The 25,385-nt window shown below is 44.3% G+C and overlaps 1 protein-coding gene across 1 annotated transcript in view; it reads right to left on the bottom strand.

Annotated features, from left to right (window-relative positions):
- Positions 1–25,385, bottom strand: part of RAB22A (RAB22A, member RAS oncogene family) — a 52,756-nt gene that overhangs the window by 11,580 nt on the left and 15,791 nt on the right. Inside the window, exons 3-6 of the mRNA XM_033840417.2 lie at positions 9,774–9,855; positions 1,119–1,190; positions 921–1,027; positions 176–285 (exon numbers count right to left, since the gene is read on the bottom strand). Of these exons, the coding sequence (XP_033696308.1) occupies positions 176–285; positions 921–1,027; positions 1,119–1,190; positions 9,774–9,855 (371 nt within the window). The remainder of the gene's footprint in view (positions 1–175; positions 286–920; positions 1,028–1,118; positions 1,191–9,773; positions 9,856–25,385) is intronic.

The raw sequence follows: 25,385 nt of genomic DNA, 5'->3' as shown, positions 1-25,385 counted from the left end.
ACTTACAGCATGATATGAAAACCCACCGTCACTCTTAAATTCTCAAATCTCATTCCACTGAGAACAGTATCAGAGACTAGACCACTCTACGTAAGGAGAAAATTCTACTTGGCAAGATAATTCTGTTTTAAGTTGCTCTGCACAGAGGAAACCCATAAGGCACAGAGATACTCACTAATTTCTATAAAGAGTTCGTTTATGTTTATCGCGTTTTTTGCGCTGGTCTCTACAAAAATTGCATGGATGGAGTCGGCGTAGTCCTTAGCATCTCTCTCCATGACCTCTCTGGAAGGCAACGAATTGCAAATCAGAAATTCTGCCCATCAAGAGCTTAATGTGATCCCCACCTACCCAGTAATTAACCAGATTTACGATGATAAAGGATGTCAGGAATGGCTGGTGAATGAGCCCTGGCACCGTGGTCCTCCCAATTACACCACTTCTACGGTTAAAGAAAACAGAACAGAACAGAATAGAACTTGGGACTACTAGCAATGCATCCAATGGAATGGCCAGAGAATCACCGGGGTTTCTTTTCCCCTCAAAGTAGAGCCCTTGCTTGGGGAATCGTGGAAGTGGTCCAGAGAAATTTCCAATAAACGTGCTTTCCTTAAAATATCCTTCCCCATTCAGGTATCCTATGTTATGAGAGCTGAGGGCTACACTAATCTCAGATAATGTCAAGTATGACGCAAATGACGTTTAAATATATTACACACCTGTCTCGATGTATACTCTAATTAGCTCCAAATGTCTGAACTCTTAAATTTTAGTTTGAAACTTCAGGACTCCAACCAAACAACAAAAAGGAATTTTTCAATGTCAGAGATAAAATAAAAGCAAGATTCTTACATTGGCTATTGCTCTGTAAGAAAAGGAACACATAATCAGCACTGTAATCTCCTGTTCTAATAACTTACCTTACGTCGATAAGATCACACTTATTTCCTGCAATGGCAACTACAATATTGGGTGGGCCGTGCTGTCGAAGCTCTTTTACCCAATTCTTTAATGTTGAAAATGTCTCCTGTAACACAGAGGAGGAAAGCAACTGGAGATATAAGCAACCAAAACAGAGTTTTCAAAATAGTCTAAAGAAAACGGTATGTAAGTCTTACTTCTTTTGTGATATCATAAACAATTATAGCTGCAGCCGAGCCGCGATAGTACATTGGCGCTAAGGCACGAAACTGCAGAGAAGAGGGAAAAATAAAAAACAAAATTGGGAAAACTGGTTAAATATGTTTTTTACTAGACTTTTAACCCCATTATCCCTGCACAAAAGGTAATCCTTCTCTTAATCCAAAGAAGATGACATGATGTTTTAAAGCAAATGAACCAGTAATTACCAAAGGCAAAACCTTTTAATGTAATACTGAAATGCCTCTCAGAAGGTAGTTTAGAATACATTTTTATAGGAATTAAATATGGTGCTATAAACAATTGTTTCAGCTAAAAAGGCTTTTTAATTGAACTCAATGTTATAATTCCCAAATTCATTTGTTCAATAGTCCTTTAAACGTTGGCTTCCCAAACTATCAAAGAGATAAAAACAATGCTGTAAATAGCTCTCCGGAAGTGGCTGCACTGGGTGTTGCAAAGGCAACGCTGTAATCTAAACGCTGACTGTGCCACGGAGATGAGCGCACATTTACATTCGCCACTTGCATGAGCCTGTAACTCGCGTTTTTGGTAACTTCCACACACGTGGCAGTTCCCAAATGCAGGTACATATCTCATTTCATTTACATGAATTTAACTCTGTGTGCAGGGCTCCTTCCCACCAATCACCTCCCTGCCCCAATGCAACAGGGAGGGAAGAGAAGGAAAGGGAGAACAACAACAATTCGAGCAGCGAGGCTGATCTAGTGGGCCATTTCTCGTGATAGAGTGTGAGATGGAAAATGGGAAGCTCTCTCTCCAGTCAACCCTGGTTCCTGGGCATCTGTGTGAGAACCTTGCTCAGTGAATGTGATGCCAGTGTTGAAAGACAAGACTCTTATCTACGCTTGACCTTTGTCTTACACCCTGACTTTGAAACCTGATCCCTACATATGATGTGAGAGATACCACTGGACTCCCCTCTGGGTCTCTGTTCTGTGGCTTCCCCGCAAAACACAGGTAGGAACTGTCATCAGAAGCGAGCATCTGAATACATTCCATATACAGAATTACAGACTCCACAACTTCTTAACCAATGACTTAAACTTTGGCTTTTAAACTTTCATGCTAATTTGAGTTTTATAAATGAAAGTAAAATTATGACTGTAGACTCCATGAGGAAGAGAGCATGTCTGTTTAGTACCCCATTTTATCTCTGGGCCAGGTGCCTGGCACACTGTAGTAAGGCAGAAAGAAGTGGGGAATAAGGGAATAAGAACTGTTTAGGTGCAGGAGGAGGTCAAACTAAATGCCAAACCCAGATGACCATCCATGTGAAGTTTTACTAGTCTCAGTGCGAAAGATCCCTGCTGCTGGGGTCAAAGCCGGATAACTTCCAATATAATATGTTAAGTTTTAGAGAAGAAAAAGAACCACTAATAATAAAACCTGTAAGCAACTTTAAGGAAACCAGATTATTAGGTAGAAAAGATTCTGGACTGTCTTTCATGCGGTGAGAGTCACAGGAGCAAAGGCAATGATATTAGCTTTCATTTTTGATGCGTTATTCTGGCAACATGCTTTACAAGATGGTTGGTTTTGTGGCTTTGTTTTCTTTGTTTGTTTTTTGCATTTAAATTTGTAAGGTAAAATTCATTTAGAGAAGTGCAAAGATCTTAAGTTTGCTAAAAGGTCTTAAGTTTTGGTAAAACAACAAATGTGTATGTGTACAACCACGTAAACACCATCCCACTGAGATATAAAACGTTTGTATCAACATGGAAAGTTCCCTAATGCTCTTCTTTTCACGCCCCTTCTTTATCCTTGAATATCCAAGTCTATTTTATTGATATTGATATAACCACAATGGTTTTCTCTTGCTTAAGATCCGCATAGAATACCCTCTTCCATTCTCTTATTTTCAAGCAATCTCTGGGTTTACATTTAAGGGAATCCTTTTATAACCAGCACATTGTTAGATCCTGACTTTTGATCCAATCTGACAACCTCTGCCTTTTAAGTGGAATGTTTAGTTCCTTTACATTTAATGTACTTACCGATATATTTGGTTTTTACTAATATTAGGTCTACCATTTGCTGTTTGCTTTATATTTGTTCCATTAAAAAAAAGAAAACCCTGTTCTTCCTTTCTTCCCTTCTTTTGCATTAACTATTTTTTAGTATTCAATTTTAACTTATTAATTTGTCCATTGACTTTTCAGTTATACCTTCCTGTATTACTTTTTAAGTGGCTGCTCTTGTAACTACAATATACATTCCTCACAGTTGACGTAGAGTTTAAAATGCACCACCTCGGGCTTCCCTGGTGGCGCAGTGGTTGAGAGTCCGCCTGCCGACGCAGGGGACGCAGGTTCGTGCCCCGGTCCGGGAAGATGCCACATGCCGCAGAGCGGCTGGGCTCGTGAGCCATGGCCGCTGAGCCTGCGCGTCCGGAGCCTGTGCTCCGCAACGGGAGAGGCCACAGTGGTGAGAGGCCCGCGTACCGCAAAAAAAAAAAAAAAAAGCACCACCTCATGTAAAAGATCAGAACCTTGCAAGATTTGTTTTATCCCACTGTCCTTTGTGCTACTGTCAAATATTTTAAAGCTATGTGATGACCCACACAATCCAATATTATAATTTTTGCATTAAATAGCCAGTCGTCTCTTAAATAAGAAAAAAGACAGATTTTTATATTTACTGTTTGTAGTGGTTATTATTTCTTCCTATGGATCTGAGTTACCATCTAGTGTCATTTCCTCTACCCCGAGAACCGTTCTGGGACCGCTGCTGCTAAATCCTCTCTGTTTTTCTTCTTCTAACAGTGTCATGACTTTGACTTCATATTTTAAAGATAATTTTGGCACTTTAAAGATACACTGCTCCACTGTCTCCTGGCCTCCACTGACTCCGTGGGAAGCTGGCCCTCATTCATACTGTTGTGTCCCGCACATAATGTGTCTATACTATTATCTCTGGCTGCTTTCAAGATTTGTCTCTTTAACTTTGGTTTTCAGCAGTTTGATTATGATGGAACTAGATGTGGTTTTCTTTGTACCTATGAGTCTGCTAAACTTTTGGATTTGTGAGTTGATATATTCCACAAAATTTGGGAAATTTTCAGCCATTATTTCTCAAAATATCTTTTCTTTCTGTCTCCTTCCCCTCTTTTTACAACTTCTGGGTCTCAAGTTACACATATGTTAGATTGTTTGAATTTGTCCCTATGGTACTAAGACTATGTTCCTATTCTTCCACTCTTTGTTCTTTTGTTTTGTCACTTACCCAGTGGACTTTTCATCTTAAATACTACAGTTTTCAGTTTTAGCATTTCCGTCTGATTATTAGTTGCCATTCTGTGTAAGATTCCCCATCTGCAGTTAAGTAGATTATGACTACTTTTCCTAAAAAAAAAAAAAAAAAAAGACTACTTTTCCTTTAAATCTCTGAACATTTCCAAACCATCTGGTTTCCATTATCTTCTCTGAAGAGTGTTAAAACACTGGCTGATCACCCTGAGATTGGTTTTACACATGGTTAGGGTGGGTCTACTTGGGTCTCTACTCTTAAGACATGGCCCTTCAGAAGTTTCAAGGGAAGCCCAACGTGTTTATCAATCCCCTCGAACAGGGCAGGACTGGACTTTCCTGTGATGAGCAGCAGCTGAATCTCTGCTCTGTCTTGTCACTCCTCCAGCTGTTGGCTTCTGTTGGGTCTCTTAGTGTCGCCCCTGTGCAGTCACAATCTGGGGGTTAAGCAAAGCCTTGAAGGGAATTTACAAGCAGATTTTGGGGGCTTCCCTCCTTGTTGGATCCATCTTTTCTGGGATTTGCCTCCTTCTTTCCCAGCTGCTCTAGCAACCTTAAACTCTGTCCTCAAATACTGCAAGCTAAAAAGACAGCCTTTCTGCGGGAGTCCTAGCTACCCTGTGCTGCATGGTCTGGGGAGCGCCCTCTGGGGAAAAGCCATGAAAATGTGAGTCTCACTCAATGTCGTTCCCTTTTCAGTCCCCAGACTGCATCTGGTTGCTTGGCAGTACCTTCAGAGAGTTGTTTAATGTTCTGTCCAGAGTTTATACATAATAGTTCTCTGTGGGAGGGTTAGTCTGTTACAAGCCACTCTACCATCACTGACACTGAAACTCTTTCCATGTCCTTTTGGTGTAAAGAAAGAAGGCGGCAGCTTAAAAAGAGACTAAAGGGACGTCCGCACAGCTCTGCTCCCAATCTGGCTCTAGATCAGGGGTTGGCAAACTTTTTCTGGAAGGGGCTAGGCAGTAAACATTTGGGCCTTGTGGGTCATATGATCTCTGTCGCAACTCCTCAGCTCCATTACGGAAGCGTGGAAGTAGCCATAGACAATACGTAAACAAATAAGCACGGCTGTGCTCTGATAAAGCGGGAAGCGAGCTGCATTTGGCCTGTGGGCCACAGTGTGGACCCTGGCTCTAGGTATTACGCCACTACACGTTTTCCTGATTTCAGACACGAGAACAACTCTTATGTGGCTCCTGTGACAGTGGATGAGTCCCTGTCTTCCTGGTGCTCTGCCCTCTAGAAACAGCCATTAGGAGAAACCACAGTAAGATTCAGGGACATAAACCTTCAAGGACTGGATGCAGTGTCTATTAGACTTTGGTTAGAAGCTTTCTTTTACATGATCACAGACAGATGGCAAGTAATTGAAATGCTGCTGCTACAGTTACGGTGCATTTCTGATATGGACTTGAGGTGCATGTCTGAGCAGGGGCTGGGTCTGTCTCCATGCTTCTGCAGGAGTCCCTGTTAGTGAAGGGTGATTGGTGGGAAAAGATCACTTAAAACGAATTCATTTAGGATAGCAAATAGGAATGAAAAGGTTTGACAAAGGCTCTATCTTGAGAAAAAAAATTATGAAAACGAGTTTCATTTTATCTGATATTAGAAAAAACTTAGGTTTATTATTGCAACCAGGAGCTAGTTTCCTGAATGAACACTGAGTCAGAGTTGATCGTAACTTGACTGTGATTCTTTTGATAAAACCATATGCTGGCACAATATGATATCTATCTTTCATTTCATGTTTGCCCTTCCTAGTCCTATCATAAAAAAGGAATTTTTACAAGATATTTGAGGACTCCAACAGTTTTCCCCAGGCCTCTCAACCTTCTGATACACAAATCATTACCTTCTGAAGCACTTATGTCATCATTCTGATCAGCAGTGCTCTCCTCACTTAATGTAACAAACCCCTCACCGTCCATGGCTTTGCATGACATCTGCGAAGTGCTCCAAAATCACTTTCATTGACTTAATGAAATTACTTTGCAACCAACTGTCACTGGACCATCAGAAAGATGACCCATCTGTGAAAACGCGAGGGTTAAGTGGGGAGGATGTTTGAATGGTCAGTTCATCATAAAGGGGTGCCATTTTACGATGACTTTTGGTTCCATAATAAATGTCATTACTACAGAGAGCTGAATAATAAATATGCAAATATCGGAAGTGTATAATTTGAGGCATGCAATACTCACATGGTGAAACTAGGCAGAGGATCTGTTCCTCCTTACCTGTGCCAAAGCAGGGCTGACAATCAACTGATCTAAATCCACTGGCATCAATACTGTGTGCCAGGGGCTGAGCGCACAGACATGAGGACGGTCCCTGCCCCCAAGGAGCTCACAGTCTAACAGAAGATAAACAAGTAAGGAACCGGGGGACAATCCCACGGATGTGGGCAATCGCAAAGACTGTTCAGGATCCGAAGAGATACACTAAAGAGTTCAGCTGCTAACTGGTCCTCCCAATATCTGAGCGTCAACCCCAGGTCAGGCTCTGTGCTGGGCCCTGGGAATACGACCCCGTGGTCCCGGCTCTCACAGTTTACAGTCTGTGGGGACAGCCTGTCAGGAAGAGTGTGTAGACAGATATCTAATTACAACTTGGAATGAGGGTCCTGAGGGAAATGAATAAAGGACAGTGACGGAGAATGAGCTGGGGTCATGCTTAGGTGCAGAGGGGTTAGGGAAAACTGTGACGGTGTGACACTGAACTTGAGACGAAAAGGCTGGTAAGGAGCCAGCTGGCCAGGCTCCGAGTAGAGGGAAGAGAGAGTTCCAGTACGAGAAACAGCGTGTGTGAAGGCCTGGTTCTGGAGAGTCTGAGGAACTGAGCGGAGGCAGTGGGCTGGAGCTCAGCGGGTGAGAGCGTGGACGGACCGGGAGGGCCCTGGAGAACAGGTGGAACAGGCCATGCAGGGCTGTGCAGGCCAGTGGGCAGGGCGTGGCTCCCAGGAGAGGGGCAGTGGGCAGTCACTGAAGGGCAGTAAGTGGGAGGATAAGGTACTAAGTGGGGCTGGGAAGGGGGTAGGCAGGAAGACCAGTTCAAAGGTGAAAGGAATTCTCAGGTGAGAGTTAAAGGTGGTGGAGAGCAGAGAGCTGGCAGTGGAGACAGGGAGAACCGAGCGGCTCTGAGGTGCATTGAGAAGCCGGAGCTGTCGGGACATGCGGTCTCGCCGACGTGGCAGGCTGACGGGGAGGGGGTCAAGGAGAGCCTCCGCGTTCACGCCTGAGCACAGCGGGCACGTGGCCACCTGAGGACTGCAGGGGTGGTGAGGAAAGCTCCCTGGGCGACATGAGACGCGAGCTCTGAAGGCTGAGCATGGCGCTCTCTAGGCTAACGGTGGGAGGGAGGGTATTCTGAGCAGAGGGAACGGCAAGCCATGGGTATGAGGGTGTGGACTGGCCTGGCGCACTGCAGAAGCCTATGCAGTTTGGTCTTGGAGGATGAACTGGTGGAAGGAGGTGAAGGTGGAGAGTCAGGCCGAGGTTGGCACGGTCCGGGCCCTAAAGGCCGTGCCCAGGACAAGCGGGAAGGACAAGCTCACACATGCGCCCTGGAGGATCCTCACAGCATTTCAAACAGTCTGTGATTAGCTGTCAGATGCTTCGCTCTTCTTAAACCCTGTGATCCGGCAACAACCAGCTGGCGCGAGGGCTCACTGCAGGCACCCCTCTCCTGAGGGTCTCCTCGGCGCGGGGCTCTGATGGGCGGGCCTTCCGGGCCCACTGGGCTCATCTACATTCCCTGCGCGAGCCCCTGGATGGTTCAGTGATCTAGCTCCAGGTAGGGGTGAGGCAGATTTGCATCTCAGGGCAACTACTCTTGGTGCAGAATCAATTAGAAATGGGGAAACGAGAGGCATGCAGACCAGCTAATTACAAAACTTCACAGAATCCTGCTTTTATGGTAGCAGTAAGAGAGAGGCATAAACCCTTGTGTTGTTCTTTTTTTATGTTCTGGAAAGATGTTACATATCACCATGTCTACCAGGACGGGCTCTGATTCAAAGCATAATGGAATCTATATCATAGCATGTGCTTTATAATGAGGGTTTCGCTGTGTCATCAAATATATGGGAGGGGGTAACTGAAACTTGGGATTCAGTGAAAGGGCACATATATTACTTGTACGAAGAGCCACGAGTTCGTGGCTAATAGGCTAGATGCCAGGGCTGTGGCAATGGATATATTCAGGAACACTGTGTGGCAAGCAGTCCTTCTGAAGGACAGCAGAGTGACGGTTAGCAAAAGCCTATCCCCACTGGAGACGCACAGCCCAAACAACATAGGAGCAGCGGGGACCGGAGACTTAGCAGATGCATCTAAGGTGAGGAAATGGACACAAGGTGTGATATCCAGCATTAAAAAAACAGAAGAAACCAAACAGAGCAAACTTTAGACATTAAATCTGTACAAAATGTATGCTGTCTACTTCTAGGACAACAGTAATGGTTTGTTGGGTTTTCCTCCACGTGTCTGTGATGATTCTTGTCAGGTTTTATACCATTTGCGGTATCTATGACGTCTCAGATAAGACTGTGAGGACAGACTATGTCTCCTGATTACTTCTTCTATAAGAGCTTAAGGTAGCACTGTGTATCCATCACATGTTCTTGTTTTGATAATACTGTTTGAAAACAAAAGTAAACAGCAGCTGAATAATGGGGTAGCTGCCAGACACACCTCAACAGGGAAATGAAACTCCGGGCCCAGAGGGAAAATGAGGTGGCAGCAGCGTCTGGTCCCCTCCCCGCCTTCCCACCCCGTCCGATTTGGGCGGGCTTTGCCAAATGCCATTCTGCACGGTGATGCCGCGCTCCCGGCCCCAGCTCTGGTCCAGGCCCTTCCTGAGGCAGACGACCACCCTGGACAGCTTCATCATCAGGCGTTTATTAAGCACCTATCGCACGGCACCGTGTTAGCTCATGCATTTCACTTAAATCTCAAACTTTATATGCTGTGAAGTTCCCTCCTTAGCTTTTAAAAGGCGACTATAAATGAGATGTGCTTAACTCTCCCTTTCTACCATTAATTCCTTTATATCTTTGCTAGAGGATGGAGCCCAAATTACACACAATACTCTGAGCAGGGTTTTATCAGACCTGTTACTCAGCGTTTAATTGAAGACACTAAAAAGTATAAAAATGTCCTCAGTGCCCATATCACTTTCTCCATCGGTGGACTCTGTGGTTCTAATTGAAAAGAAAAAGGCTGGCCCACGCAAATGGAAAGACGTGTCTCCAGCGCAGAGAAGCGAGGTGAGCGACGTGAAATGACAGGAACCGGCGGTTTTGTTGGAGCTTTAATTTGGGCCTCAGAAAAACACACAGCGAATTAAAGAGTGACTTACTCGTTCTTGTCCAGCCGTATCCCAGATTAGGAATTTATGCAGCTCATTCTGGTACTGGACGGTCTTGGTCATAAAAGATGCCCTGTAAAGAGAGACCTAAATGATCAGAACACAATTATTTAGAGCGCGTCGCCAGCCCCAGCGGGAACCACCACCTAGACTTCACGTTCAAACTCCCGCTCCACACTACATGCTAATCGGGGTCCTCTCTGGAGTATTTACGAGCTGCTCAGATGCTGGCTGCACATTCTGTGTCAAAATAAAGTGTCAGGCATATCTGCCCAACACAAAGGAAGGGTTCTTTGGCTTGTGGCTGCCTGAGCTCCATATCAAAAGAACCAAGAGATAATTTGATAATCCAGATATTAGCCTCCCTTGTAATATACAGAAGCTGTTCTTTAAAAAGATGGCACCATGGGAAAACTTTTGTAAAAAAAACTGTGTCCAGGAAATCAGTGTGCTTATAAGCATTAGGCCATTTAGGTCTGTCCTCACCCATTCCTAAACCACATGACCACATACAGAGCTAGTGTAATACTAGAGTTAATAAAACTAAGATGCCAAACAAGAAGCAGGAAGACAGCTGGTACCTCTGTGTTTCAGCAACAAAGCAGCCCCTGGGTGGTCCTGATGGGCCACATCAGGCCTCAGGGGCCGCCCCAGCCCTCCATGGGGAAAGGAATGCTGATGTGCTCTCTGTGAGGTGCCACTCTGCCCAGAGGCCCGTGAAGGCAGGGGCTGGGGGTGTCTCATGCTTTCTGGAGAATCTGTGAGGGGCTGTGGTGGCCCAGAACACACGCCTGGACCCTCTAGGGGCTCCTGGCTAAAGGTTCAGAAATCCTGCCCTGGGCCTGTGCTCGGCCCCAATGCTACCCTCTCCTCCCCATCTCACCCAGGAAGCTCCCTCCTGGGAAGCCCTTTCTCTCCCAGTCTCCTCAGTGCATCCGAGTCTGGCTCAAGAACCCAGAGATGACTATGTCTTCCTTCCCACTGAATAAGCCTTCTGGGGCCGAGGGTCAAGTTGTACTCTTGGAGTCATGGCCTAATCATCCTAATCAGACAACCAACTCGATGGCTAGACATTTTCAAATGTGCTGGATCTGAAATACCCTTGAGATTCAAGTAACAGATACATAATTTTCAAGAAAGTTCAAGCTGAAATCGATAGAATGACTTTCTGAAGTATTACTGAGCTTAGATAAGTATCAGAATCCTAGGTTTAAAAACTTAAACTCTGATACAATGAATTCCTGGTAATATTTATATAAATTTATGGTTTAGCAAGCAGCCACCAAAACAGTGACTGTGATGAGGAAGGGGGAGTGAGCCGGGAAGCAAGATCACATTTATTGGGCCGCGGCTACTTGGTATCTCCTTAAGGGAAGTTTACCCCGTGCTGTCCTTAGTAAAGTGCTTTAGGCACAGAAGGTGCTCAATAAATGCTTATCATGTCAAGAACTTCTGGCAACTCAGCATGATTAAATCAAGATATGCACCATGATTTCTCACTTTAGGAAAGATCTAAGCATTCAAAAAGCCTTATTTATTGTGAAGATTAAATGATATGATGTATGTGAAAGCGCTTTGCAAATTGTAAAGTATTATCCCTATACAAAATATTATTACTATTGTTATTATTGTTATTTAAAGGCAGCTGCAGGAAATGTTTTAGTTTAGACTCTGCAATTAGTCCTAAGAGCATGCAACTCAACTCTCCATCAATTATGGCTGTGGTGTTAGCTGTAAGAGTGACAACAGACACCTGTTAACAGAGCCACTGCATCCAACACATCCAACAAGAGAAGAACAAGAGAAGAACAAGAGAGAAATATGCTTTAAGTAGAGAAAGAGCTGAGAAAGATATATACAACAATTAAAAGGAAATGTTTCATTATCAAATCTGAATTCACTGAAATCCAACCAACCTGCCAACCGTTTTCCTTGTAATGAAAGCACAGATTCATTACTCAGACAGGAGGAGAAAAGACAAAATGGCAGCTGCAATGTAATGCAGGGATCTAAAAGGATTAACCCTAACTTCCTGTCTGCGACCATGGCCATCCTTCCACCTCTCCCCCATGGTCGCTCTCTAGACAACTCCTCCCCGTCTGCACTGAGGTCCTGTCGTGTCCAAAGCTCTCTACTTGGGTCTCCTTGGATCTACACATCTGTTGGCCTCTTGTCCTTTTATCGCCAGCAGCACTCGCCATACTGTGCCAGTTCTTTAGGAATCTTGCCTGTCCTTCTGTCTCAACTACCTGGAAAAGCCTCTCTCCCTGATTCCTCTGCAGAGAGGTGGGGTGGCTGCCTTGCTGGAAGAAAGTCACAGAGCTGTGAGGACCGGTGTGAAGACTGTCCTACTTCAGCTGAACCCGCCCAGGCCTCTCATTCCACACAGCAACGATCCCACACTCCTACGACTTTTTTCCAGCTCCCAACCACTGCCCGAGACCCCTCTTTCCTGGGCAACAGCTTGTTTCGGCCTTCTCAGAGAAGACAGAGGTTATAAGCCCAAAGTTTCCCCACATGTTCCCCCATCAACCATCCCAACTTGAGAATAAACACACTTCCATTCACACCAGCTATGATTTCCACTTTTCTGCCTCTGCTGAGTCAGAGATGTCTTGTCTTTGATTCACCCATCATCACTGCTCTCATCATGATCCCAGCACACCCTGCCTGGGCCACTGCAGTCATCGAACTGGTCTCCTCCTCCCAGACTCAAATCCTCCCAATCGCTCTGTTTCTGCCTTCATGATGACTGTTCCTTTTCCTTGAATGCTTTCCTCCCTGGCCAAATGCTCCTCAGGTTTTAGGTCTTAGCTCAGCTGCCAACAATCACAAAAATCTGTGTGGTCCACCCAAGCCAGGCAGCTTTGCACCCCAACTTCACCCTGCAACACACACATCATCCCATTTGTCTTCAGGGCATCTGCTACAAGGTCTGTATGATATCTGCCTGGCTTATTTATTTATCTATTTTTAAATTTACCTGTTCAATGCCTAACTCACCCATGAGAAATGTAAGCGCCACGAAGGTAGGGACCTTGTTGTACGTCTTTCCCTGTAATAGGCGTATCTTCCTCATCTCCCTCCTTGCTATCCTGGAATTCTGACAAAGCATTTACCATGTGCCATAAGCCACTTCGCCTTCCATGACGCCCACAGCTCCAGGGAGTCTCGGCCAAGCACTCCCCAAAGCATAAAGTGAGAAGTGCTTCTGGAGCACAGAGAGCTGAGATCAGAGGAGCCTTGGGGGCTCTTGAGCCAGGGGGGTGGCCTCTGGGGGTGGGGGTGGGTGCCACCAGCAGGGCTGACCATGCCCAGGGAAGTCCTCACGACCTGCTGCTGCTTGGCCGCCAGCTCTCACCTCCAGGCCAGCCAACAGGCACTGGGAGACAGCCAGGCGTCTTGAGCAGTGACCAACTCCCGTGTCCCTCCGTCGCCCAGACTTCCAGAGCCATGCTAAGGAAGAGGCTGTGGCACTCACGGCTGAAGCAGGAGTGCCTCCCCAACCGCCGGGTCTCAGCTCAGGTGGCTGTGGCGTGACCACCACGCCTCCCTGTCCTCTCCTCCCCGAGCCCCGTGACGCCTCTTTACTGCAACAGGTATCTCTGTTGATCTTTGAGAACCTGAGATCTTGGCCTCTCACACCTGTAAGGACATTTCCTCCCCTACACAGTGACAACACCCTGACTCGGGCCAAACACGGCAGGGGGTGATGCCCACTGTCTCTCCCGGGTGGTCCCTGCGTGCTGGCTGGCCCTGGGCAGGAGGCCTCCCGCACGGCTCACCAGAGTGAATCCTGTCCCACAGCTTTAGGCTTTCATCCGTGGGGGACAGCGCTTTTCTAAATCTGACCGCCTTCAGCTCAGCTCCACAATCTAGACACTTCATTCCCATCTCACACATGATGCGGTGAAGACGGGGCTTATTTCCACTCCACTCCCACAACAGTCCCCAATTCCAAGTTCTCAATCAGAACATGGTGTCTGCCTTCCACGGAACAGACACTGGTCTGCAACTCTTCTTTGTCCTTTGTTACTTCCATCCACTCTGAGAGAACTGTCTGGTTCTTCATTTTACATTTAATCTGCATTTGAACCTCAACCCCTGAAATAAATTCATAAATTGGACCCTACTCTTCGAGCGGGACCACTACAATTTCTCCCTCCCACCATGACTCCACCTCCAGGATCACTCCTTTAACGTTCAAGTTAAGTGATGCGGCCGGTATGATAACTTCAGTAGCTTGCTTTTTGAAAAGCAGGCGATGGCTTCCTGCATCCAAACGATACGTTCTTATTTTCCAGCCTGCCACTTACTTGTCTGATAACCTTATTCTTCACTGCTAAACCATCTCTCCTCACTCTGCCTACGCAGATCTTATTACCTTTTAAATCTAAGATCCCTACTAGCATTATTTCCTAAAGCTAGAATGCCTTTCATATACCTCTCCATTTTTCATGACATTCTAAAAATATGACTTTCATGGGCACCAAGTAGTCATGATCTTTGGTAGGAGCACGTGTTCCCAATGAAAGTACCTGCTACAAGGTGTTTTAAAAATGCCTTTCCTCTAACTGCAGTAGGCTTGTTCGGCTCTCTCAGAACACAGGTGTGCTCTGCATCACACTCCAGTACCTCCAAGCCCTTTCCTTGGAATGACACTGCCATCCCCATAATGGTCTGTGGTGCCTTGTAAGGAAGGCTTTGAGTGTCCAGAACCTCAGCTCGTCATGTAGGTTCCACAGTCACATGCATCTTTAAACTCTACCATCTCTCAGAGATCTAAGGTCTGACATGCCATTTCGTACCACTCTGCACAGGGCTGTTGTCTAGGCAGCCCTGCCCACCTGAACCAGAGCGGTGGGTGCACACGAGACGGCTAGGCCACAGGTTCACGATCACCCTAAGCAAGTTCTCTGGTACTTTCTACATTTTTGTCATTCTAAAAACTTTTGCAAAAATATTTAAAATCAAGGAAAACATTACTTTAAACCTAAAGACAATTAGACTTAATAACAAAGAGTGTAGCCTAAGTTCGTCAAGAATAACTTACACAACGGAAAAACTTTTCACAACATAAACAATAAAATCAACAACAATAGGGATGCAGCTAGCTGCCCTGAGTGGCCATGATGGTCAGGTGCTCTTCTCGTCCTTCACGCATGTGACCCCATTTAGTCCTTGCTGTTAGCCTCTGGGTTGGGTTCGATTCGTCAGCACCATTTTGCAGACAAGGCATGGAGGGGCGGAGCAAGTGAGTGGCACAGCTGGGAACCTCACCAGGCGGCCGGGCCCTGAGCCTGGCCTGGGAACCGCAGCACCGCAGGGCCGTCGTGCACTGGGTGGTCGACTCCCTCAAACACATGCCTTCTTCTGTCCGGCAGGAAGTCTGGGCAGGCAGGAAGGCTGCAACCCCACCCCTGCCCCCAGGAGGCTCACAGGGAGAGGACTGGTCAGATGACAAATAATTATAAGGCAGATACTCAACGAGATACTGAAGGATGGACAGAGAGCTGCGGGAGCACAGAGGTAAAGCCACATCTGAGTTCCCAGGGGAAGGGTGACTCCAGGTGCAGGAGGATGGATAACACCCCTCAAGAGGATGTCCACACCCCAACCCTAGAACCTGTGAATAAGTTACTTTCCATGGCAAAAGGGGCCTTACAGACGCAATTAGGTTAAGAATCTTGCAATGGGGTGAGGATGCTGGATTATCAGATGGGCCCAATGTAATCACAAGGGTCCTTAGAAGGAGACGAGGAGAAGCTGGAGGCAGAGAAGGTTATGTAAGATGCAAGTGGAGACCAGGATAATGTGCCCTGAAGATGGGTGAAAGGCATCTTCCGGGGCGCTGCTCCCTTCCCCTGTGTTGTGAGGCGCTCTCCTGCACGGGAGCTTGTTTTCCAGAGGGTGCTGGGCTCGAAGTGGCCAAGACCCCACCCCACTGGCCTGGTTTCCCAGGGTCCTCACGTAGGGGAGGAGAGCCATGCCCTGCTTCCTTTCCCATCCTTCTGGATTTGTTACTATTTTGCGTTCTTAACACCTGCTAATAAAGACTGTCTACAATGAAAAAAAAAGAAAGCACCCGAGAGAGCAGCGGTGCCAGGTATGGGAGGCTGGAAGAAAGGCAGCCCCGAGAAGCTGCAAAAGGCAAGGAAGCCAATTCCCTCCTCAGAGCCTCTGGGGGAGGGAACCAGCTCTGCCAATACCCTGACTTTAAGCCAGTACAACTGATTTCAGACTTCTGACTTCCAGAACTATAAGACAATAAACTTGCGCTCTTGCAAGTGACATTTGCTATATTTTGTTACAGCAGCAATAGGAAACTAATACACTAGGGAGGACTTCACGAGAAGAGCTGAAGTTGGAGCTGAACCCCACTGAACCCTCCTTCAGGAGAGTTTGCCCAGCAGAGGCCCAGCAACAGGACCTAAGGTGGGGAGATCACATTCTATAAAGAGAAACAGCAGAACAAAAGCACAGAATGGTGAACGTGCAAGACGAATCCAAGTGGTTCTGCAGAGTGAGCCTGGGTGGGGTGGGGTGGCCAGCACATTCAGGTAACCACAGAAAAGGCTCCAGGCAGGGCGCGGACAGACAGGTGGTGAAGGTCAACGAGACGCTGCATCTTCAAACCAATGAGTGTCTGCTCTGCGTGAGGCCCTGTTTCCTGTATGTCAGCATCTCCCGAAGGCCAGGGCCTCACTGTCACCATTTCTGCCATATCCATGTTCCATCTGTATTACTTACTACTGAATATTGTAAAAAATCATTCTATTTTTTAACTTAAACTTCTCTGAGCAATAATATTGGTAAAATTAAAATCCAGCAGGATTCATGGACTAGTTTATTTTTTCTAACAGACCATAAAATACTTAACAATATAAATTTAAAACGACCACCTGTGCACCATGTGAAGTCATTTGGAGGATGGTGTTTGGGGAAAGACGGCTGAAAGTGGGAGGAGCCCCTGAGGGGGGAGGAAGGCATAGTGTTATCAGACCTGTTTGAAAGCTGAATTCTGGAAGTAACAGGCCTTTGGGGTCCTTCTGCCAGATACCAAGCCCTTAATAACCCGTGGATGAGTGAGACGGATGGCTATTTTTAAGGACCTTACAGGGCAGAAGTGGAAATGGATTTCTAGGCAAAACCTGGGGAATACTAAGCACCGTGAGAGCTTGGACCAGATGGAGGGAACGGGACACAAAAGGGAAACAGGGAAGGAAACGAGCTAGGAGGCCCTGAAACAATCCTGGAGAAAGGTGGCAACTATGTGTGTGATGAGCTATTTCAGTCATTTCCAAATTGTTACTATATCATTAATTTTTGGAATAGGTAATACACTCGTACGCTTCATGACCCAGAATGTCCAGAACAGGTATACTGGCCTGAAATGTCTCCCTCGCACCCCTCTCTCCCAGCCATTCAATTCCTCTCCCTGGAAACTATCTCGTCCGTTTCTTAGGTTTCCTTTCAGATATACCTGCGGTTTATACAAGCATATGTGCATACAGTTTTCCCTGCATCCTCTTTTATTTATTAACCCAGATGGTAGAATATAGTACATATCTTTGATTTTTTTCACTCTACACTACACCTAGGAGGTCATCCAATATAAGTATATAAAGTTTTCTCAAGCTGGCCTTTTCCCCTTCATCATATTATATCAAGTGATTACACTATAAACAATAGAATCAGCCCCCTGCTAATCCACAACGCTGCAAGGACTAATCTTGTGTAGTTACTAACCTTGTTGTTTGGAACTTCTGTGAGTTTCTCTGAAGGATAAAGCCCTAGAAGTAGAATTTCTGGGCAAGGATCTGAGACAACAGCATTCTCACTAGGAGTGCAGGCTTTTTGGCCAGACTACCCGGCTCTGTTTATTAGTTTTGCCACCAACTGGGCAAGTCAATTAACCTTTCTTTGCCTCAGTTCTCTCATCTGAAAACTAGGAATACCTTCAGTACCTATGACACAGGGCTTTAAAGCGTTTTGTATATATAAATATATAGGTACATTTTACCGAAGTATAACTAACGAACAATGAAATGAAGCATATGGTTTGACATTTCATATTCTCGTGTAACTACTGCCCCAAACAAGATAAAGAACATTTCTATAACCCCCAAAGTTTCCTTAGTTAAGGAAAGTTTGCCCATTTCTAGTTAAGTCTTGTACCTACCCCAGGCAAAACCTTTTGACTCCTACTTCATAGATGAGTTTTGACTGTCCTTGGATTTCATAGAAAGTATATACTCTTGTGTCTGGCATCTTTCATTTAATGACGTTTTTGAAAGGAATCTATATTATTTGACAGCTAATTCTTCTTTTATTACTGTATGGTATTCCATTGTATGAATATATCAGACTTTGCCCATCATTATGTCAAGGGATATTTGGGTTGTTTCAAGCTTTTGGCTATTATGAATAAGGCATTTTTTTTTACAAGTCTTTCTCTAAACATATATTTTAATTTCTCTTGGGTGAATACCTAAGGGTAGAAGTGCTGAGTCATAAGTTAGATATACGTTTAACTTAATACGAAAATAGAGCACAGTCCTCCGAAGCAGTCACACTATTTCCTACTCCCCTCAGAAATGTATCCCGTTCTAGCTGCTCCACATTCTCACCAGCATTTTGGCTGTTATGCTTTAATGTCAGCCATGCCTTATGACAAGGCAAGGATGTCCACTCTCACCACTTGTATTCAACACTGTATTGGAGGATTGAGTCGATAATATAAGGGAAAAAAAGCACCAAGACTGTAAAAACAGTAAAACTGTCACAGAGACCATATTTATAGACCTCAATATAGTGTATGTAGAAATGCACAATGTCCTGTGGAGTCTATAAAATATGTGAATGCTAGAAATAAGAAAATTGACATTCAATGTAATTATTTCCATGACTGGTTTTAAGTTTCTCGTTTTGGCATTTGTTTGTTTCTCTGCTCCTCCTTTTCTGACTTCTTTTGGATAAATCACACTTTTTTCTGTATTCTATTTTTTCTCTTGTATTGACTTTTTAGCGATACCCCTTTGTGTGTGCCTATTTTTTCCAATGTTTCTCTAGAGTTTACAATATGAATCTTTAAATTTCAGTCTATTTCCACATAATATGGTGCTACTTCATGAACAATGGAAGATATACAACAATCTAATTTCATGTATTCCTCTCCCACCCATTGTGCTCGTTGCCTTATATTTAGCTTCTTCAAATGTTATAAACACAGTAATACAATTGTTATTTTTGTTTTAAAAGCCAACAGTCTTCTTAGAATTTCATTTAGTATCTTTCATGATATGGGTCTGCTGTAGGCAAATTCTCTCAGCTTTTGCCTGCAAATATCTTTAATTTACCTTCACTTTTGAAGAAAATTTTTGCTAGATATAGAATTCATGCTTGGCAGGTCCCTGCCCCACCTTTACTTACTGTGTTGAAGATGCCATGTCATTATCTTCTGACCTCCAGTGTTTGTTTAGAAGTCGGTGACAATTCTTATCACTGTTCTTCAGTATATAATGTGTTTTTTAATGCCCTTCTGATTGCTTTTAAGATCAACTCTTTTGTATTTATTCTGATTGGCGTTTGGAGATATTCTTGGATTTGTGTATTGATCACTTTCATCAGTTTTGGAAAGTTCTTGTCCTTTATGTCTTGAATTATATTTTTGTGCCATTCTTCTTCTCCTTTCTTTCTGGGATGCCAGTGATGTGTATGTGAGCGTGGCATAATAAGAAATATATATTTGGTCTTTGTTCCCAGGCTCTGACACAGGGCTCTTAAATCTCTTGGAATATCCTGAGTGAGTGTCTTTTGTTCAGATGAGGTGAATCCTGGCAGGTCTCTAGATAGCTCCAGATTGTGGGGTGGGAGGGCGGGTTGCCAGAAAGACCAGATCTTGATAAGGGGGTTGGAACTTTCGGCCCTACCCTCCATCCTCTGGGGAGGGAGGAGGAGCTGGAGACTGAGTTAATCTCAATGGCCAATGATTTAGTCAGTCATGCCTAGCAATCGAGCCTCCATAAAAAGTCCTTAACAAAGGGGTTTGAAGAGTTTGTGGATTGGTGGCATCCCCCCAACTCCACAGGACAGAAGCTCCTGTGCTTGGGATGCTTCCAGCACTACAGACCTCTCTGTCTCACTCTTCATTTGTATACTTTATAATAAACCAGTAAATGTAAGTAAAGTATGTTCCCGAGTTCTGTGAGCTATTCTAGCAAATTATCAAACCTCAAAGGGGTGGAGGGGTATGTGTGTGTGTGCATGGGAGTCTCAACTTTGTAGCCACGTCAGACAGAAGTGTGGGTGCCCTGGGCACGTGACACTGGACTGGCACCAGGAGAGCCAGCAGTCTCGTGGGACTGAGGTGTGAACCTGTGGAGTCTGACACAACTCTGGGGAGGTAGTGTCAGAAACGAACTGGACTGAAGGATGTCCAGTGGTTGTCTGGAGAGTTGGAGAGTTGATTGTTGGTGTGGAAAAAACCACACATTTGGTGGAAGAGGTGTCATGAGTAAAAAGTTACAGTGAAACTGCCTTGATATTGTCCTACAGATTCCAGACGTCCTTTTGTTGTTGTTGTTAACTCTTTTCTTCCCCTTGTGGTTCAGTCTACTGACCTGACTTTAAATACAACTTTTATTAGATCAGCTGAATGGCTGACCGGCCACAGCAGAGGAAGGATCCGCAAACATGATCAGGATTTTGAGTTCTCTTGGCCTTCCAGCTCCCTGCCTGGATCCCTGTGCCCTGGCTGCTGTCACCCTACGTCCAGTGAAGGTGGGGACTCCCTCAGAGATGTTTCTCTGGGCTCACCAGCTGCCTCAAGTCTCCGCAGTTGACAGCCTGAGGGCCCCGTCTACGGCAGCTTCTCCCTGTCCCTGTCTCTGCAGGGAAGGAGGGCAGCCATGGATCACTTCTCTCTTGTGAGTGGCTTGTCACTTTCTGAAGTTTAGTTCATTTAGGTTACTTTGTGAGCTGAGATGTCTAATGGGCTTTTAAAAATTTATCTTGCTGGTTTTGTTTATTTTTGGATGAGAATTTTGTGACTTTTTATATCTGGATGGTAAGCACACAGGGTTGTTTTAAGGATTAAGTTACCGTATTTGAAGTATAAAGTATGAGCAACATTATCACTACAGCTTGGAGCTTGGAGTGGTTGTATCAATTCACACTCAGTGGTGGACGCACTGACAAGGAGGATGAGGTCTTTGGGACGAAAGGTGGAGAGAGGAGTTCAGGGGCAGATATGTGATGTCCCAGGCGTGTCTGCAGTGACATAGCAGTCATCTGCAGTCGCTGGAGAAAGGTGGCTCTCAAGGTTGTGAGGGTGAATGAAATCACCTGGGCCAAGACCCAGGGCCATGGCAGAAATCTTCCCTGCTTCCACATTTTAGGGGTGGACACAAAGGCCAAGAAACAGAAAAAGGAGGACTATCCCAAGAGGTAGGAAGGAGGAGAATCAGAACTGTATCCCAGGGACTTCCTTGGTGGCGTGGTGGTTAAGAATCCGCCTGCCAATGCAGGGGACATAGGTTCGAGCCCTGGTCCAGGAAGATCCCACGTACCATGGAGCAACTAAGCCCATGCGCCACAACTACCGAGCCTGAGCCCTACAGTCCACGAGCCACGACTACTGAGCCCGTGTGCCTCAACTACTAAAGCCCGCGCGCCTAGAGCCTGTGCTCCACAACAAGAGAAGCCACTGCAATGAGAAACCAGCACACTGCAATGAAGAGTAGCCCCCACTTGCCACAACTAGAGAAAGCCCGTGCATAGCAACAAAGACCCAATGCAGCCAAAATAAATAAATAAACAAACAAATAAATAAACTGAACCCTGGCCTCAGAACCTTTGCACTTTCTTAAAAAAAAAAAAAAAAAGAACTGTATCCCAGGTAACAAGAGGCTTTGCAGAAAAAAATAAAGAATGCTAGGTACTTCTAGAGAGGAGAAATACAATAAAATTATACTTGGCCATTCACGAGCTGATGTTAAACTCTGCAACAGTGGTTTCAGTGCACTAATAGGGCAGATGTCGATAAGAGGAGGATCTAAAATGAATCAGAGATTGGTAAATAGAGATGATGACTGTATACAATTGTAAAAGTCTTATAATTAAAGAACAATCTTTTTTTTTTTACTGAGCACATAACTAAGGGCTAGGCACTAGGGATACGTCTGTAGTCACGCTGGATAAGGTTCCTTTTCTCATAGAACTATGGAGTGGTGGGGTCAGACAGTAAGTAAATAAATAGATAAATGATAATAGATTTTAATATTTACTATGAAAATAACAAAACATTATGTGGTAATAGCGATTAGAGTGGTTATTTCAGCAAGGAAAAGAGCACTAAAAGAAACAAACAAACCAGATATTCCAGAACTTTAGAAAAATAATAACTGAAATAAAGAATAAAGATAGGTTTAAAATTAGATTAGAATTAGTTGAAAAATTTTAAAAGATTAAAAACTGGATTAAGGGCTAGGAGAAAATACCTAGTTTAAGGCGTGGAGGAAAAAAATAATGGAAAGTGTAGAAAAGAGTGTAAAAGCCACACACACAAATTCTAAACTATATGTAATAGTAGTCTGAGAATGTGAAGAGAGAAAATGGAGCAAAAGCCATATTGAAGAGATAATGGTTGAGAATTTTCCAACTTGAAAGACATCAAACCACAGGTTCAAGAAATACTATGAACCCAAGCAGGATAAATACAACAAAAGTCTCACCTAAGCACATCAAAGTAAAACTGGTGAAACCTTAAGATGAAAAGGACATCTCAAAGGCACTCAGAAGAAAAAATGACGCATTAATATTCGGAGAGCAACAAGACTGACACCTGACTTCAATAAAAACAGATGAAGTTGTAAGAAAATGGGATACATATTTTCAAAGACCTAAGACAATAACTGAAAACCAAGAATTCTATATCCAATGAAAATAGACTTTAAAAAATGATTGTGACGTGCCAAAATAGCTTAAATTAAAAACAACTGTTGAAGATGTGGAACAAATGGACCTGTCATGTATTGCTGGTAGGAATGGAAAAGTGCATGCAACCACTTTGGAAAACAGTAAGTTCTTATAAACATGCCTTAAAACCTATTGTGGCAGTCAGCATCTAAGACGGCCCTAAGGATCCTCACTCCTGGTATTTATGTCCTCGTGTAGTCCCCTCCCACAGTGAATGGAGCTGACCCGTGTAACCAAGAGGTTATTACTGAAATGAAGGTGAGGTCACAAAGACACTGTGGCTTCCATCCTGGGCTCCCATGTTGTGAGGACACTCAAGTAACCCTATGGAGAGGTCAGTATGGCAAGAGCCAGAATCGCCCAGCTAAGCTGCTCCTGAATTCCTGACCTACAAAAACTGTGAGACAATAGGTGTTCATTGTTGTTTTCAGCTGCTAAGGTTTAGGGTACTCTGTTACACATAGTAGATAAGAAACATGCCTTTGAACCAGAAATTCCATCTTCAGGTATATACTCAAGAGTGACACGTGTACCTATCTACACACAAAAACTGTACACAAATATTCACAGCAGCTTTATTCATAATAGCTTAAAACTGGACTCCATTTAAATGTCCATCAATAGGAGACTACAGAAACAAATTGTGGTATATTCATACAATACAACACTACTCAGCAATAAAAAGGAACACACTACTGATTTGTGCAAAAACATGGATGAATCTCAAAAACAGTATTTTCAGCAAAGGAAGGCAGCACACATGAGTAGATATAATAAGCCTGCGTTTATATGGAGCTTAAAACACACATTTACTCTATTGTTATAGGTTAGGTTGACGATGGTCAGGCTGATGAGGCAGGGGTGGGTACACCAGGAAGGGAACTTTCTGGGGTAATGGAAATGTTCTATAGCTTGATGGCACTTAAACAAGTACAAGGCAAAAATGCACTGAACCGCACATTTTATTGTATGTAAATAAAAGCTCTATTTAAAAAAGATGAAATTAAAGACATTTTCAGACCCAAAAAACCCCCAGCACCAGAAGAGTACTGTAAAGGAGATATGAAACAGTGTTCTTCAGAATGAAATAAATAATCCCAGATGGAAGGTCTGAAACGCAGGCAGGGATGTAAAGCAACAGGAAGAGTAAACATGTGGAGAAAACTGACAGGAATGTTGACTGTATAACAATAATAAAGGTCCTATAAGGTCTAGAATTAAAATGCACTGTAAAAGCATAAAAGGCAGGAAACAGGGAAATTGGATTTGAGATCCTTGCATTGTGGGAATGTGGTGAAGGTAATTTATATTAGACTCAAAAGAGTCAAGGATGCGTAAGGTAATTGCTAGAGTAACAATTAAAGAACAATCAAAGAATGTATTTCCAAGGTAACAAAGGGGGAAATATGGCATTAAAAGCAAAACAAAACAAAATTCAACCCACAAGAGCACAGGACAGGGTAAATAAAAAGCAAAGTGTAAAATTGTAGTGTTTAAACATAAATACATCAGTAATTATATTAAAAGTAAAATAATTAAATACTCAAATTAAAAGTCAAAGCCAGGAGCTCTGAGCCCAGGCACGGTGGTGGTAGCCCGCACTGGGAGAATCCTCACCAGCCTGTCAAGCAGAAAACCAGTGCCGCTGGCTGCAGGATGGGGTTTGGGGCTCCCAGTGTGGCTGGAAATGCAGATGGGATGCCCTGGGAAGGAAGATGCTGCAGAGGGAGCCTCAAATCTATGCATCAAGTCCCCTCAGACCCACGGTGACTTTGAACCGCACATGTGCGGGGGAGACTCCAAAGACAGCGTGATGGAAGGCTGAGCAGGATTTCAGCTGCTGCCAACCGCGCGACAAAGAGTTGGAAGTCTGAATCCTGCCGACTTACAGGGGCCCAGTGAGCACCCTGAGTGAAAAGCCAGGTAGGCCATCCTTCAGAAGTAAAGACTGTGTCCCAGGAATAAGGATTTGCCATGAGGCTGAAGGCAACAATCCAACAGAACCATCCTAATAACAGAGTGTAAAAGCACGTTTCTCCAAGTTCAAGGTGATTAGGCCACAGTTCAACCTTCTGCCAAAACAAAACTCAGCACTGCGCAGAAGATAAGAGAATAGAAAATCCCTACAACATACCTCTGCAGCATTCAGTATACAATAGTAATTAAAGAAAAGCTACTACATATGCAAAGACATGTGACCCAAGGTCAAGAGAAAAAAGAGTAAACAGCAACAGATCCTGAGCTGATCCAGATGTTGGCACTAGCAGACATGTGCTTTAAAAGCTATTAGAAATATAATCAGGACTTAAAGACAAAGAGTCATATTGAGTGAACAGATAAGCTTACAAATATAAAAAACAAAGACTCTAGAATTAGACAGTATTTGAAGTGAAAAAAATATACTAGATGTGCTTAAAAGACAGAAGAAAGGATCAATCGAACTTAAAGACAGATCAACAGAAATAACGTGATCCTTAAAGAGAAAAAGATGGAAAACAAAGCAAAACAAAACCCAGGCCGCAGTCACCTGCGAGATAATATCCAACAGTTTAATACATGAGTGACTGGAATCCTGTAGGTGGAGCAAGAGAATGGGGTAGACAAAATATTTTAAAAAATACTGGT

The sequence above is a fragment of the Tursiops truncatus genome, chromosome 15 (genome assembly GCF_011762595.2).
Source record: "Tursiops truncatus isolate mTurTru1 chromosome 15, mTurTru1.mat.Y, whole genome shotgun sequence".
Lineage (NCBI taxonomy): Eukaryota > Metazoa > Chordata > Mammalia > Artiodactyla > Delphinidae > Tursiops > Tursiops truncatus.
This window is presented reverse-complemented; position numbering and strand designations above follow the sequence as displayed.